Raw genomic sequence first — 14,158 nt, 5'->3', positions numbered from 1 at the left:
TAGCCATGCAGGCTAACCCTAGGGTCCATGGGTAAAAGTCTGGCCACCGGGCGCTCGCCAATGTGCCCCACCTCCAGGCCTGGCTCCAGGGTGGAGCCCCGGTGACCCTCGTGTGGGCGAGGGAACACGAGATCCAAAGTTGCCATTCATCGTTAGGGTTTTCAGGTTGCACTTTGTCTGGTCCCTCACCTAGGACCTGTCTGCCTTGGGTGACCCTACCAGGGTCACGAAGCCCCAGACAGCAAAGCTCTTAGGATCATTGGGACATTCAAACCCCTCCACCATGATAAGGTAGCAGCCCGAGGAGTCAATTCAAAACACTTTAAAATAATGTTCTTGTAAATGTAGCTGTGATAGCTGTTTGAATGAGGTTTACAGCAAAAAATGTGTTAAGTATTTTGCGAGTTATGATCGATTAAATGCGCTGACACTTCATTGCGCCTGTCAAACATATCAGGCTGAGTGGAACGGTTGACCTCTCCAAGATGGCCGCTCTGAATCTAATTAATTGTAGATATCTGAAATGTGGATTTCAGATAATCAATAAATCATTGTAGATATGTTGAAATTAAGTCTCCATACAAAACAATGGTAAATCTCACGTCATTTTGACTGGTCAGAATATAATTAGAGATATCTTAAATTGCTAAAACATCTAGTCATAAAACAATTTGAGATATCTGGAATGTAAGGGCAGTAAAACAGAATTTATGTTAAAACGTTTTGCCATAGAACGGATGTTGTGTCATTTAAGGACATCAGACAAATATTTGTCTCCAGCAGGTGAAGAATGGAACCATTTATTTATTTATTTTTTTGTTTAATAGCAGGCTATGCTAACTGCAGTGGTTGATTGACAGCACTAAGACCCGCCCCCTGACTCTGATTGGTTGTTTCTGACTGATGTTTTCATATTAAACCGTCATTACATGATGTTAAATATATAAAACATAAATTCATAAATATATTTTTGAAATAAATTTAAAACTCTGAATTATGACTTTGTTTTTTTTATTTATTTTTGGAAATGGGTTTCCATCAGGACCCAGTACCGGTACCACCCTGTCATACCAGACCTGGGTCCAGCTCAGAACCACAACCATTAATATGATGATGATGATGATGATGATGATGATGATGATGATGATGATGATGATGATGATGATGATGTTGTGGTGAAGACACGTGATCGTTGCGGTCCTTCGGGTCTGACGTCACCGCCCAGTCCACCATGGAGTGAGGAGGATGGGGATCGTGCGGCGCCTTCCTCCCCGACACCAGAACCTCCTGCTCGGTCTCAGCGGTCCCGGCCCGGTCCGGAGGAGGCGGCGGGGTTGAAGGAGGAGGACGGTCCGATGGGAGGAGGAGGCGGAGGCGTCAGAACCGCATCCACCGCCACCGCCGCTGCTGGCGAACCATCGCCGCACCGCGCGGCGGCCGCGGCGGCTCGACCCAAACGGAGCTGAACCGGAGAAGATGAACGAGGAGGCGCGGCCCGACGAGTGAGTACCGGTTCTGTTCGTGGTTCTGGTTCTTGTGCGGCATCAGGTCTGAGCTCCAGTGATGAAGAGGAGGGTGAGGAGGGCCTCTTCTTCATCACCGAGGCAAGAGGTTCTGGGGATGAGGGTGACCCGGTTCGGTTCTGAAGCTCCGGTTCCTGGAAGGCTGCATGTTATGAGTCATCGTCAGAGTTCGGCCGCTGGTTCCGGTTCCTTGTGGACCTCAGCTGCTCCAGGAAGTTACCCAGCAGAACCCTGGAGGTTCTGGTCAGCTGGGCCGGTCGGCTCACAGAACCAGCAGCAGAAAGCCTGGAGCGGTTCTGATCAGAGCGGGTTCTGTGACGTGGTTCTGATCTCAGTGTAAAGTTTGTTCATTAAATATGGACCAAACTGGGCCCGGTTTCCAGAACCTGACAGAATCAAAACCCAGGAGAACCAGGTCCAGTACTTGGTTCTGTAGAACCAGCCTGTGAGAGAGATCCAGATGGATGAGGTTCAGATGGAGTTGGGCTGATGATCTGGTTCTGGTTCTGGTTCGCTCCCCGTCTCGGCTGTTGGGTCGATCCGACACGGTGAACCCGTCCTGATCTTCTGGTTCTGTTTGGTTCTGTTTTGGTGGGGGCTGTTTCCTCCCTGTGTGGGTTGTGTTCTGATGACCTTTGACCTGTGTTGCAGCGACAGCTACGTGGTGCGGGTCACGGCGGTGGTGATGACCCGGGACGAGTCCAGCGGCGGCTGGCTGGCGCTGGACGGCTGCCTGAGCCGGGTCGGGGTGTGCCGGCTGCGGCCCGACGGGCTGCAGGGCCGGAACTTCCTGATCCACGGGGAGCGGCTCCAGGACCGGCAGGTGGGCTCGGTCGGAACCGGTTCTGCTGGGCCGGTACCGGTCCAGAACACCAGGTGAAAAACAACCAGCAGCGTTTCGAAATCAGAACTTTGTCCCATAAATCTGCAACAAATGAAAAATCCAGTCAGGCAGAACCGTCCTGATCCGGTTTGGGTTTTTCAGAGGAGAAAAACTTCAGCTTTAGGTTTTCATTGCTCAGTTAAAGCGCTCACTAGATTTATAGATCTATACTAGATTTTATAGATCTATACTAGATTTATAGATCTATACTAGATTTATAGATCTATACTAGATTTATAGATCTATACTAGATTTATAGATCTATACTAGATTTTATAGATCTATACTAGATTTATAGATCTAGTATAGATCTATAAATCTAGATCAACCATTAATATGATGATGATGATGATGATCATGTGTAACTAGAGCTGCTTCAAACCGCAACACAAATACTGACAAGATTCAAAGCAACAGGATTTATGCTGGAAACCAACTGAACCAGTTTAATCCTGTTTGCTTCTGTTTTCTGCTCCGTCTTTGTTTCTGGGCTCTCAGGTGATTCTGCAGTGTTTCCTAAAGAAAGACCTGGTCTACACAAAGGCCACGCCCACCTTCCACCACTGGCAGGTGGACAACAAGAAGTGCGGCCTGACCTTCCAGTGTTCGTCCGACGCCCGCGCCTTCGACCGCGGCGTGAGGCGAGCGCTGGAGGACCTGGCAGAAGGTACGACAGGAAACGCTTTGACGAGGCAACCTCCGTCCTCCAGGGGGCGACTGGGGACATCAGAGGGACACATTGAGGACATTAGAGGGACACATTGAGGACATTAGAGGGACACATTGAGGACATTAGAGGGACACATTGAGGACATTAGAGGGACACATTGAGGACATTAGAGGGACACATTGAGGACATCAGACGGACACATTGAGGACATTAGAGGGACATCCTGAGGACATTAGAGGGACATCCTGAGGACATTAGAGGGACACATTGAGGACATCAGACGGACACATTGAGGACATTAGAGGGACACATTGAGGACATCAGAGGGACACATTGAGGACATTAGAGGGACATCCTGAGGACATTAGAGGGACACATTGAGGACATCAGAGGGACATCCTGAGGACATTAGAGGGACAAATTGAGGACATTAGAGGGACACATTGAGGACATTAGAGGGACACATTGAGGACATCAGACGGACACATTGAGGACATTAGAGGGACATCCTGAGGACATTAGAGGGACCCTAAGGACATCAGAGGGACACATTGAGGACATTAGAGGGTCATCCTGAGGACATTAGAGGGACATCCTGAGGACATTAGAGGGACCCTAAGGACATCAGAGGGACACATTGAGGATATTAGAGGGACATCCTGAGGACATTAGAGGGATCCTAAGGACATCAGAGGGACACATTGAGGACATTAGAGGGACATCCTGAGGACATTAGAGGGACCCTAAGGACATCAGAGGGACACATTGAGGACATTAGAGGGAGAGCCTGGTCTTTGTGTCCTTCTGTTAAAGGACGGTGTCCTTCCAGAGACAAAGTGTCCCTGGGTGAGACAGGATCTCTGACTGCGTCTTCAAAGCGAGAGCTGTGTTCCTGCCACCACAGGGGGCGCCTTGATCCTGATCCCACTGGAAGTCGGTGGTTTGGGGCCCTTGTCGGGACGGGAGGAGGTCCTGGCAGAACCAGAACCTGCAGGAAGCAGGATATGTCCCTTTTGGCTGGGGACACCATTGGATCCCTCAGAGGAGAGCCATGTTGGATTTCTCTCCTGTTGCCATGCCAACCTGGTCTCTGATAAGCAGCAGCCAATGGGAGATGGAGGTTCATCTCCGATTCCCCGAGGAAACGACGGAACCGGAGAAGGATCCGTGTCAAAAGAGAGCAGAAGCCTGAAGTGAGGCCAACCTTCCTGCTCCGTCCTGAACCGGGCCCACGGCGGTTCCTGTAGCGCTTCCTGTAGCGTTTCCTGTAGCGCTTCCTGTAGCGCTTTCTGTAGCGCTTCCTGTAGCGCTTTCTGTAGCGCTTCCTGTAGCGCTTCCTGTAGCACTTCCTGTAGCGCTTCCTGTAGCGCTTCCTGTAGCGCTTCCTGTAGCGCTTTCTGTAGCACTTCCTGTAGCGCTTCCTGTAGCGCTTCCTGTAGCGCTTCCTGTAGCGGTTCCTGTAGCGCTTCCTGTAGCGTTTCCTGTAGCGCTTCCTGTAGCGCTTTCTGTAGCGCTTCCTGTAGCGCTTCCTGTAGCGCTTCCTGTAGCGCTTTCTGTAGCGCTTCCTGTAGCGCTTCCTGTAGCACTTCCTGTAGCGCTTCCTGTAGCGCTTCCTGTAGCGCTTCCTGTAGCGCTTTCTGTAGCACTTCCTGTAGCGCTTCCTGTAGCGGTTCCTGTAGCGCTTCCTGTAGCGGTTCCTGTAGCGCTTCCTGTAGCGCTTCCTGTAGCGCTTCCTGTAGCGGTTCTTGTAGCGGTTCTTGTAGCGCTTCATGTAGCGCTTCCTGTAGCGCTTCCTGTAGCGGTTCTTGTAGTGCTTCCTGTAGCGGTTCCTGTAGCGGTTTTGTGTAGCGCTTCCTGTAGCGCTTCCTGTAGCGGTTCTTGTAGCGGTTCTTGTAGCGCTTCATGTAGCGCTTCCTGTAGCGCTTCCTGTAGCGGTTCTTGTAGCGGTTCTTGTAGCGCTTCATGTAGCGCTTCCTGTAGCGCTTCCTGTAGCGGTTCTTGTAGTGCTTCCTGTAGCGGTTCCTGTAGCGGTTCTTGTAGCGCTTCCTGTAGCGCTTCCTGTAGCGGTTCTTGTAGCGGTTCTTGTAGCGCTTCATGTAGCGCTTCCTGTAGCGCTTCCTGTAGCGGTTCTTGTAGTGCTTCCTGTAGCGGTTCCTGTAGCGGTTCTTGTAGCGGTTCTTGTAGCGCTTCCTGTAGCGGTTCTTGTAGCGGTTCTTGTAGCAGTTCTTGTAGCGGTTCCTGTAGCGGTTCTTGTAGCGGTTCTTGTAGCGCTTCCTGTAGCGGTTCTTGTAGCGGTTCTTGTAGCGGTTCTTGTAGCGGTTCCTGTAGCGGTTCTTGTAGCGGTTCTTGTAGCGCTTCCTGTAGCGGTTCTTGTAGCGGTTCTTGTAGCGCTTCCTGTAGCGGTTCTTGTAGCGGTTCTTGTAGCGGTTCTTGTAGCGCTTCCTGTAGCGGTTCTTGTAGCAGTTCTTGTAGCAGTTCTTGTAGCGGTTCTTGTAGCGCTCCAGCAGCAGGAAAGCTCTGGATCGCCGATCCCTGATCTGCTCTCTGCTCCGCAGGTTCCACCACGTCTTCATCTACGCTGCAGAACGAAGCCGAACTCGGGGACGACGACGTGTTCACGGTGAGGAGCTGCTCTGATGAAGTGGATGTTTAAGATGTGACGACGTTCCATGGTGAACCAGCAGAACCGGTTCTGGTAGAGTCCAGATTAACGCAGCAGGCAGATAAAACAGCAGCTGGAGCCTTTGGAGCCAGAATCTTCATCGACTTACAGGATTTAAAGTAGAGCAGAAACAGGGAGAAAAAGAACAGCTAGATCTGCTGCTTCCTGGGAGGATTTCTACATAGATCCATTATAGAGCAACTATAGATCCGTTATAGAGCGACTATAGATCCGTTATAGAGCGACTATAGATCCGCTGCCTGCTCGTCTCCAGGCTTCGGACATTTAAAGATCCACCCGGATCAGAACTGATGATCTTCGTCTCTCTGCTGTTTCTTCGGCGCCCAGGAGATTAAATCAGCAATACATTTCTGCTAAACCAAAAATACACGGACAAGTAATCCAGTGATCCTTCCATAACCTGAAATGAATAAACATCACAACTAGAATGCTTCCAGTAATGAGTAATTCATTTATAAATTAAATTATTTAATTAAACAAATCAAACTTTTGCATAAGGAAATAATTTACAATAAATACATCTAGATTTATTATTTTGTTTCACAGCATGTATTGGATTCAGCAAGATTCTAAGTGAATAGATATTTAATCGATGTTGAATGAACAATATCCATAAAGAGGATGAGATCATTTTGAGATGTTTTTGAAGGTTGGCTTTGCATTTATACTTGTACCCACTCCTTCAGACCCTACTGAAGAGTACTCACTCTGCAGTACTCACTCTGCAGTAATACTCAGTCTGCAGTAATACTCACTCTGCAGTAATACTCACTCTGCAGTAATACTCAGTCTGCAGTAATACTCACTCTGCAGTAATACTCACTCTGCAGTAATACTCAGTCTGCAGTAATACTCAGTCTGCAGTAATACTCAGTCTGCAGTAATACTCACTCTGCAGTAATACTCACTCTGCAGTAATACTCACTCTGCAGTAATACTCAGTCTGCAGTAATACTCACTCTGCAGTAATACTCACTCTGCAGTAATACTCACTCTGCAGTAATACTCACTGCAGTAATACTCACTCTGCAGTAATACTCAGTCTGCAGTAATACTCAGTCTGCAGTAATACTCACTCTGCAGTAATACTCACTGCAGTAATACTCACTCTGCAGTAATACTCACTCTGCAGTAGTACTCAGTCTGCAGTAATACTCACTCTGCAGTAATACTCAGTCTGCAGTAATACTCAGTCTGCAGTAATACTCACTCTGCAGTAATACTCACTGCAGTAATACTCACTCTGCAGTAATACTCACTCTGCAGTACTCAGTCTGCAGTAATACTCACTCTGCAGTAATACTCAGTCTGCAGTAATACTCAGTCTGCAGTAATACTCACTCTGCAGTAATACTCACTCTGGAGTAATACTCTGCAGTAATACTCAGTCTGCAGTAATACTCAGTCTGCAGTAATACTCACTCTGCAGTAATACTCACTCTGCAGTAGTACTCAGTCTGCAGTAATACTCACTCTGCAGTAATACTCAGTCTGCAGTAATACTCAGTCTGCAGTAATACTCACTCTGCAGTAATACTCACTGCAGTAATACTCACTCTGCAGTAATACTCACTCTGCAGTAGTACTCAGTCTGCAGTAATACTCACTCTGCAGTAATACTCACTCTGCAGTAGTACTCAGTCTGCAGTAATACTCACTCTGCAGTAATACTCAGTCTGCAGTAATACTCAGTCTGCAGTAATACTCACTCTGCAGTAATACTCACTCTGGAGTAATACTCTGCAGTAATACTCAGTCTGCAGTAATACTCAGTCTGCAGTAATACTCACTCTGCAGTAATACTCAGTCTGCAGTAATACTCAGTCTGCAGTAATACTCACTCTGCAGTAATACTCACTCTGCAGTAGTACTCACTCTGCAGTAATACTCAGTCTGCAGTAATACTCAGTCTGCAGTAGTACTCACTCTGCAGTAATACTGACTCTGCAGTAATACTCAGTCTGCAGTAATACTCACTCTGCAGTAATATTCAGTCTGCAGTAATACTCACTCTGCAGTAATACTCACTCTGCAGTAATACTCAGTCTGCAGTAGTACTCAGTCTGCAGTAATACTCACTCTGCAGTAATACTCAGTCTGCAGTAATACTCACTCTGCAGTAATACTCACTCTGCAGTAATACTCACTCTGCAGTAATACTCTGCAGTAATACTCAGTCTGCAGTAATACTCAGTCTGCAGTAATACTCACTCTGCAGTAATACTCACTCTGCAGTAATACTCTGCAGTAATACTCAGTCTGCAGTAATACTCACTCTGCAGTAATACTCACTCTGCAGTAGTACTCACTCTGCAGTAATACTCAGTCTGCAGTAGTACTCAGTCTGCAGTAATACTCACTCTGCAGTAATACTCAGTCTGCAGTAGTACTCAGTCTGCAGTAATACTCACTCTGCAGTAATACTCAGTCTGCAGTAATACTCACTCTGCAGTAATACTCAGTCTGCAGTAATACTCAGTCTGCAGTAATACTCACTCTGCAGTAATACTCACTCTGCAGTAGTACTCACTCTGCAGTAATACTCAGTCTGCAGTAATACTCACTCTGCAGTAATACTCACTCTGCAGTAATACTCTGCAGTAATACTCTGCAGTAATACTCAGTCTGCAGTAATACTCAGTCTGCAGTAATACTCACTCTGCAGTAATACTCTGCAGTAATACTCAGTCTGCAGTAATACTCAGTCTGCAGTAATACTCAGTCTGCAGTAATACTCACTCTGCAGTAATACTCACTCTGCAGTAGTACTCACTCTGCAGTAATACTCAGTCTGCAGTAATACTCAGTCTGCAGTAATACTCAGTCTGCAGTAGTACTCACTCTGCAGTAATACTCACTCTGCAGTAATACTCAGTCTGCAGTAATACTCACTCTGCAGTAATATTCAGTCTGCAGTAATACTCACTCTGCAGTAATACTCACTCTGCAGTAATACTCAGTCTGCAGTAGTACTCAGTCTGCAGTAATACTCAGTCTGCAGTAATACTCACTCTGCAGTAATACTCACTCTGCAGTAATACTCTGCAGTAATACTCACTCTGCAGTAATACTCAGTCTGCAGTAATACTCACTCTGCAGTAATACTCACTCTGCAGTAATACTCTGCAGTAATACTCAGTCTGCAGTAATACTCACTCTGCAGTAATACTCACTCTGCAGTAGTACTCACTCTGCAGTAATACTCAGTCTGCAGTAGTACTCAGTCTGCAGTAATACTCACTCTGCAGTAATACTCAGTCTGCAGTAGTACTCAGTCTGCAGTAATACTCACTCTGCAGTAATACTCAGTCTGCAGTAATACTCACTCTGCAGTAATACTCTGCAGTAATACTCAGTCTGCAGTAATACTCAGTCTGCAGTAATACTCACTCTGCAGTAACTCACTCTGCAGTAGTACTCACTCTGCAGTAATACTCAGTCTGCAGTAATACTCACTCTGCAGTAATACTCACTCTGTAATACTCTGCAGTAATACTCTGCAGTAATACTCAGTCTGCAGTAATACTCAGTCTGCAGTAATACTCACTCTGCAGTAATACTCTGCAGTAATACTCAGTCTGCAGTAATACTCAGTCTGCAGTAATACTCAGTCTGCAGTAATACTCACTCTGCAGTAATACTCACTCTGCAGTAGTACTCACTCTGCAGTAATACTCAGTCTGCAGTAATACTCAGTCTGCAGTAATACTCAGTCTGCAGTAGTACTCACTCTGCAGTAATACTCACTCTGCAGTAATACTCAGTCTGCAGTAATACTCACTCTGCAGTAATATTCAGTCTGCAGTAATACTCACTCTGCAGTAATACTCACTCTGCAGTAATACTCAGTCTGCAGTAGTACTCAGTCTGCAGTAATACTCAGTCTGCAGTAATACTCAGTCTGCAGTAATACTCACTCTGCAGTAATACTCACTCTGCAGTAATACTCACTCTGCAGTAATACTCTGCAGTAATACTCAGTCTGCAGTAATACTCAGTCTGCAGTAATACTCAGTCTGCAGTAATACTCACTCTGCAGTAGTACTCTCTCTGCAGTAATACTCACTCTGCAGTAATACTCAGTCTGCAGTAATACTCACTCTGCAGTAGTACTCTCTCTGCAGTAATACTCACTCTGCAGTAATACTCAGTCTGCAGTAATACTCACTCTGCAGTAATACTCACTCTGCAGTAATACTCACTCTGCAGTAATACTCAGTCTGCAGTAATACTCAGTCTGCAGTAATACTCACTCTGCAGTAATACTCACTCTGCAGTAATACTCACTCTGCAGTAATACTCTGCAGTAATACTCAGTCTGCAGTAATACTCAGTCTGCAGTAATACTCACTCTGCAGTAATACTCTGCAGTAATACTCAGTCTGCAGTAATACTCAGTCTGCAGTAATACTCAGTCTGCAGTAATACTCAGTCTGCAGTAATACTCTGCAGTAATACTCTGCAGTAATACTCAGTCTGCAGTAATACTCAGTCTGCAGTAATACTCAGTCTGCAGTAATACTCACTCTGCAGTAATACTCTGCAGTAATACTCAGTCTGCAGTAATACTCAGTCTGCAGTAATACTCACTCTGCAGTAATACTCTGCAGTAATACTCAGTCTGCAGTAATACTCAGTCTGCAGTAATACTCAGTCTGCAGTAATACTCACTCTGCAGTAGTACTCACTCTGCAGTAATACTCTGCAGTAATACTCAGTCTGCAGTAATACTCAGTCTGCAGTAATACTCAGTCTGCAGTAATACTCACTCTGCAGTAATACTCAGTCTGCAGTAATACTCACTCTGCAGTAATACTCGGTCTGCAGTAATACTCAGTCTGCAGTAATACTCACTCTGCAGTAATACTCACTCTGCAGTAATACTCACTCTGCAGTAATACTCTGCAGTAATACTCAGTCTGCAGTAATACTCAGTCTGCAGTAATACTCACTCTGCAGTAATACTCTGCAGTAATACTCAGTCTGCAGTAATACTCACTCTGCAGTAATACTCAGTCTGCAGTAATACTCAGTCTGCAGTAATACTCTGCAGTAATACTCTGCAGTAATACTCAGTCTGCAGTAATACTCAGTCTGCAGTAATACTCAGTCTGCAGTAATACTCAGTCTGCAGTAATACTCAGTCTGCAGTAATACTCACTCTGCAGTAATACTCTGCAGTAATACTCAGTCTGCAGTAATACTCAGTCTGCAGTAATACTCACTCTGCAGTAATACTCACTCTGCAGTAGTACTCACTCTGCAGTAATACTCAGTCTGCAGTAATACTCACTCTGCAGTAATACTCACTCTGCAGTAATACTCTGCAGTAATACTCTGCAGTAATACTCAGTCTGCAGTAATACTCAGTCTGCAGTAATACTCACTCTGCAGTAATACTCTGCAGTAATACTCAGTCTGCAGTAATACTCAGTCTGCAGTAATACTCAGTCTGCAGTAATACTCACTCTGCAGTAATACTCACTCTGCAGTAGTACTCACTCTGCAGTAATACTCAGTCTGCAGTAATACTCAGTCTGCAGTAATACTCAGTCTGCAGTAGTACTCACTCTGCAGTAATACTCACTCTGCAGTAATACTCAGTCTGCAGTAATACTCACTCTGCAGTAATATTCAGTCTGCAGTAATACTCACTCTGCAGTAATACTCACTCTGCAGTAATACTCAGTCTGCAGTAGTACTCAGTCTGCAGTAATACTCAGTCTGCAGTAATACTCAGTCTGCAGTAATACTCACTCTGCAGTAATACTCACTCTGCAGTAATACTCACTCTGCAGTAATACTCTGCAGTAATACTCAGTCTGCAGTAATACTCAGTCTGCAGTAATACTCAGTCTGCAGTAATACTCACTCTGCAGTAGTATCTCTCTGCAGTAATACTCACTCTGCAGTAATACTCAGTCTGCAGTAATACTCACTCTGCAGTAGTACTCTCTCTGCAGTAATACTCACTCTGCAGTAATACTCAGTCTGCAGTAATACTCACTCTGCAGTAATACTCACTCTGCAGTAATACTCACTCTGCAGTAATACTCAGTCTGCAGTAATACTCAGTCTGCAGTAATACTCACTCTGCAGTAATACTCACTCTGCAGTAATACTCACTCTGCAGTAATACTCTGCAGTAATACTCAGTCTGTAATACTCAGTCTGCAGTAATACTCACTCTGCAGTAATACTATGCAGTAATACTCAGTCTGCAGTAATACTCAGTCTGCAGTAATACTCAGTCTGCAGTAATACTCAGTCTGCAGTAATACTCACTCTGCAGTATAATACTCTGCAGTAATACTCAGTCTGCAGTAATACTCAGTCTGCAGTAATACTCACTCTGCAGTAATACTCTGCAGTAATACTCAGTCTGCAGTAATACTCAGTCTGCAGTAATACTCAGTCTGCAGTAATACTCACTCTGCAGTAATACTCTGCAGTAATACTCAGTCTGCAGTAATACTCAGTCTGCAGTAATACTCAGTCTGCAGTAATACTCACTCTGCAGTAATACTCTCTGCAGTAATACTCACTCTGCAGTAATACTCAGTCTGCAGTAATACTCAGTCTGCAGTAATACTCACTCTGCAGTAATACTCACTCTGCAGTAATACTCACTCTGCAGTAATACTCTGCAGTAATACTCAGTCTGCAGTAATACTCAGTCTGCAGTAATACTCACTCTGCAGTAATACTCTGCAGTAATACTCAGTCTGCAGTAATACTCAGTCTGCAGTAATACTCAGTCTGCAGTAATACTCAGTCTGCAGTAATACTCTCAGTAATACCGTGCAGTAATACTCAGTCTGCAGTAATACTCAGTCTGCAGTAATACTCAGTCTGCAGTAATACTCACTCTGCAGTAATACTCTGCAGTAATAATACTCAGTAATACTCAGTCTGCAGTAATACTCAGTCTGCAGTAATACTCACTCTGCAGTAATACTCACTCTGCAGTAATACTCTGCAGTAATACTCAGTCTGCAGTAATACTCAGTCTGCAGTAATACTCAGTCTGCAGTAATACTCACTCTGCAGTAATACTCAGTCTGCAGTAATACTCACTCTGCAGTAATACTCACTCTGCAGTAATACTCACTCTGCAGTAATACTCACTCTGCAGTAGTACTCAGTCTGCAGTAATACTCACTCTGCAGTAATACTCACTCTGCAGTAATACTCAGTCTGCAGTAATACTCAGTCTGCAGTAATACTCACTCTGCAGTAATACTCACTCTGCAGTAATACTCACTCTGCAGTAATACTCACTCTGCAGTAATACTCAGTCTGCAGTAATACTCAGTCTGCAGTAATACTCACTCTGCAGTAATACTCACTCTGCAGTAATACTCACTCTGCAGTAATACTCAGTCTGCAGTAATACTCACTCTGCAGTAATACTCACTCTGCAGTAATACTCACTCTGCAGTAATACTCACTGCAGTAATACTCACTCTGCAGTAGTACTCAGTCTGCAGTAATACTCACTCTGCAGTAATACTCAGTCTGCAGTAATACTCTGCAGTAATACTCAGTCTGCAGTAATACTCACTCTGCAGTAATACTCAGTCTGCAGTAATACTCTGCAGTAATACTCACTCTGCAGTAATACTCAGTCTGCAGTAATACTCTGCAGTAATACTCAGTCTGCAGTAATACTCACTCTGCAGTAATACTCAGTCTGCAGTAATACTCTGCAGTAATACTCAGTCTGCAGTAATACTCACTCTGCAGTAATACTCACTCTGCAGTAATACTCAGTCTGCAGTAATACTCAGTCTGCAGTAATACTCACTCTGCAGTAGTACTCAGTCTGCAGTAATACTCACTCTGCAGTAATACTCAGTCTGCAGTAATACTCTGCAGTAATACTCACTCTGCAGTAATACTCACTCTGCAGTAATACTCAGTCTGCAGTAATACTCACTCTGCAGTAATACTCACTCTGCAGTAATACTCACTCTGCAGTAATACTCACTCTGCAGTAATACTCAGTCTCCAGTACTTGTACTTTTTATAGTAGCTTTAAGATGCTTAAAGTTCTGAACTGTAGTTGTTTTACTGGACCAATAAAAACATCTCTCTCATTGTGGAGCCAATTCTGGCCTAGTCAAAGGATATAGACCCTTAACATTAGCATCATTAGCATCGTTAGCATTTCTGAAACAATAGCACTGCAATGATGTAAAAATCTATTTAAAACATCATGATAAAGTCCAGTAAACTGTAGATGTGTTTATTTCTTGAGGTTTCCACTGTCTAGTAGCTAGCTGTGTAGGTTAGCTGTACGTTAGCGGTATGCTAAGTGAGCTACTTCCCACAAGTTACTTCTGTAAAGAGGCCGCCCTGCTAGCCTTGGAGCTGCCCTCTTGTGGACGCTGTGGGCA

General features: G+C 45.0%; 1 protein-coding gene across 1 annotated transcript in view; it reads left to right on the top strand.

Moving 5' to 3' along the window:
* Window positions 1–1,425: 1,425 nt before the first annotated feature.
* Window positions 1,426–14,158, top strand: part of spred2a (sprouty related EVH1 domain containing 2a) — a 13,937-nt gene continuing 1,204 nt past the window's right edge. Inside the window, 4 exon segments of the mRNA XM_055025647.1 lie at window positions 1,426–1,502; window positions 2,175–2,346; window positions 2,905–3,073; window positions 5,632–5,696. Of these exon segments, the coding sequence (XP_054881622.1) occupies window positions 1,477–1,502; window positions 2,175–2,346; window positions 2,905–3,073; window positions 5,632–5,696 (432 nt within the window). The 5' untranslated portion in view covers window positions 1,426–1,476.

Source organism: Poeciliopsis prolifica, unplaced genomic scaffold (genome assembly GCF_027474105.1).
Source record: "Poeciliopsis prolifica strain line A6 unplaced genomic scaffold, Auburn_PproV2 SCAFFOLD154, whole genome shotgun sequence".
Lineage (NCBI taxonomy): Eukaryota > Metazoa > Chordata > Actinopteri > Cyprinodontiformes > Poeciliidae > Poeciliopsis > Poeciliopsis prolifica.
This window is presented reverse-complemented; position numbering and strand designations above follow the sequence as displayed.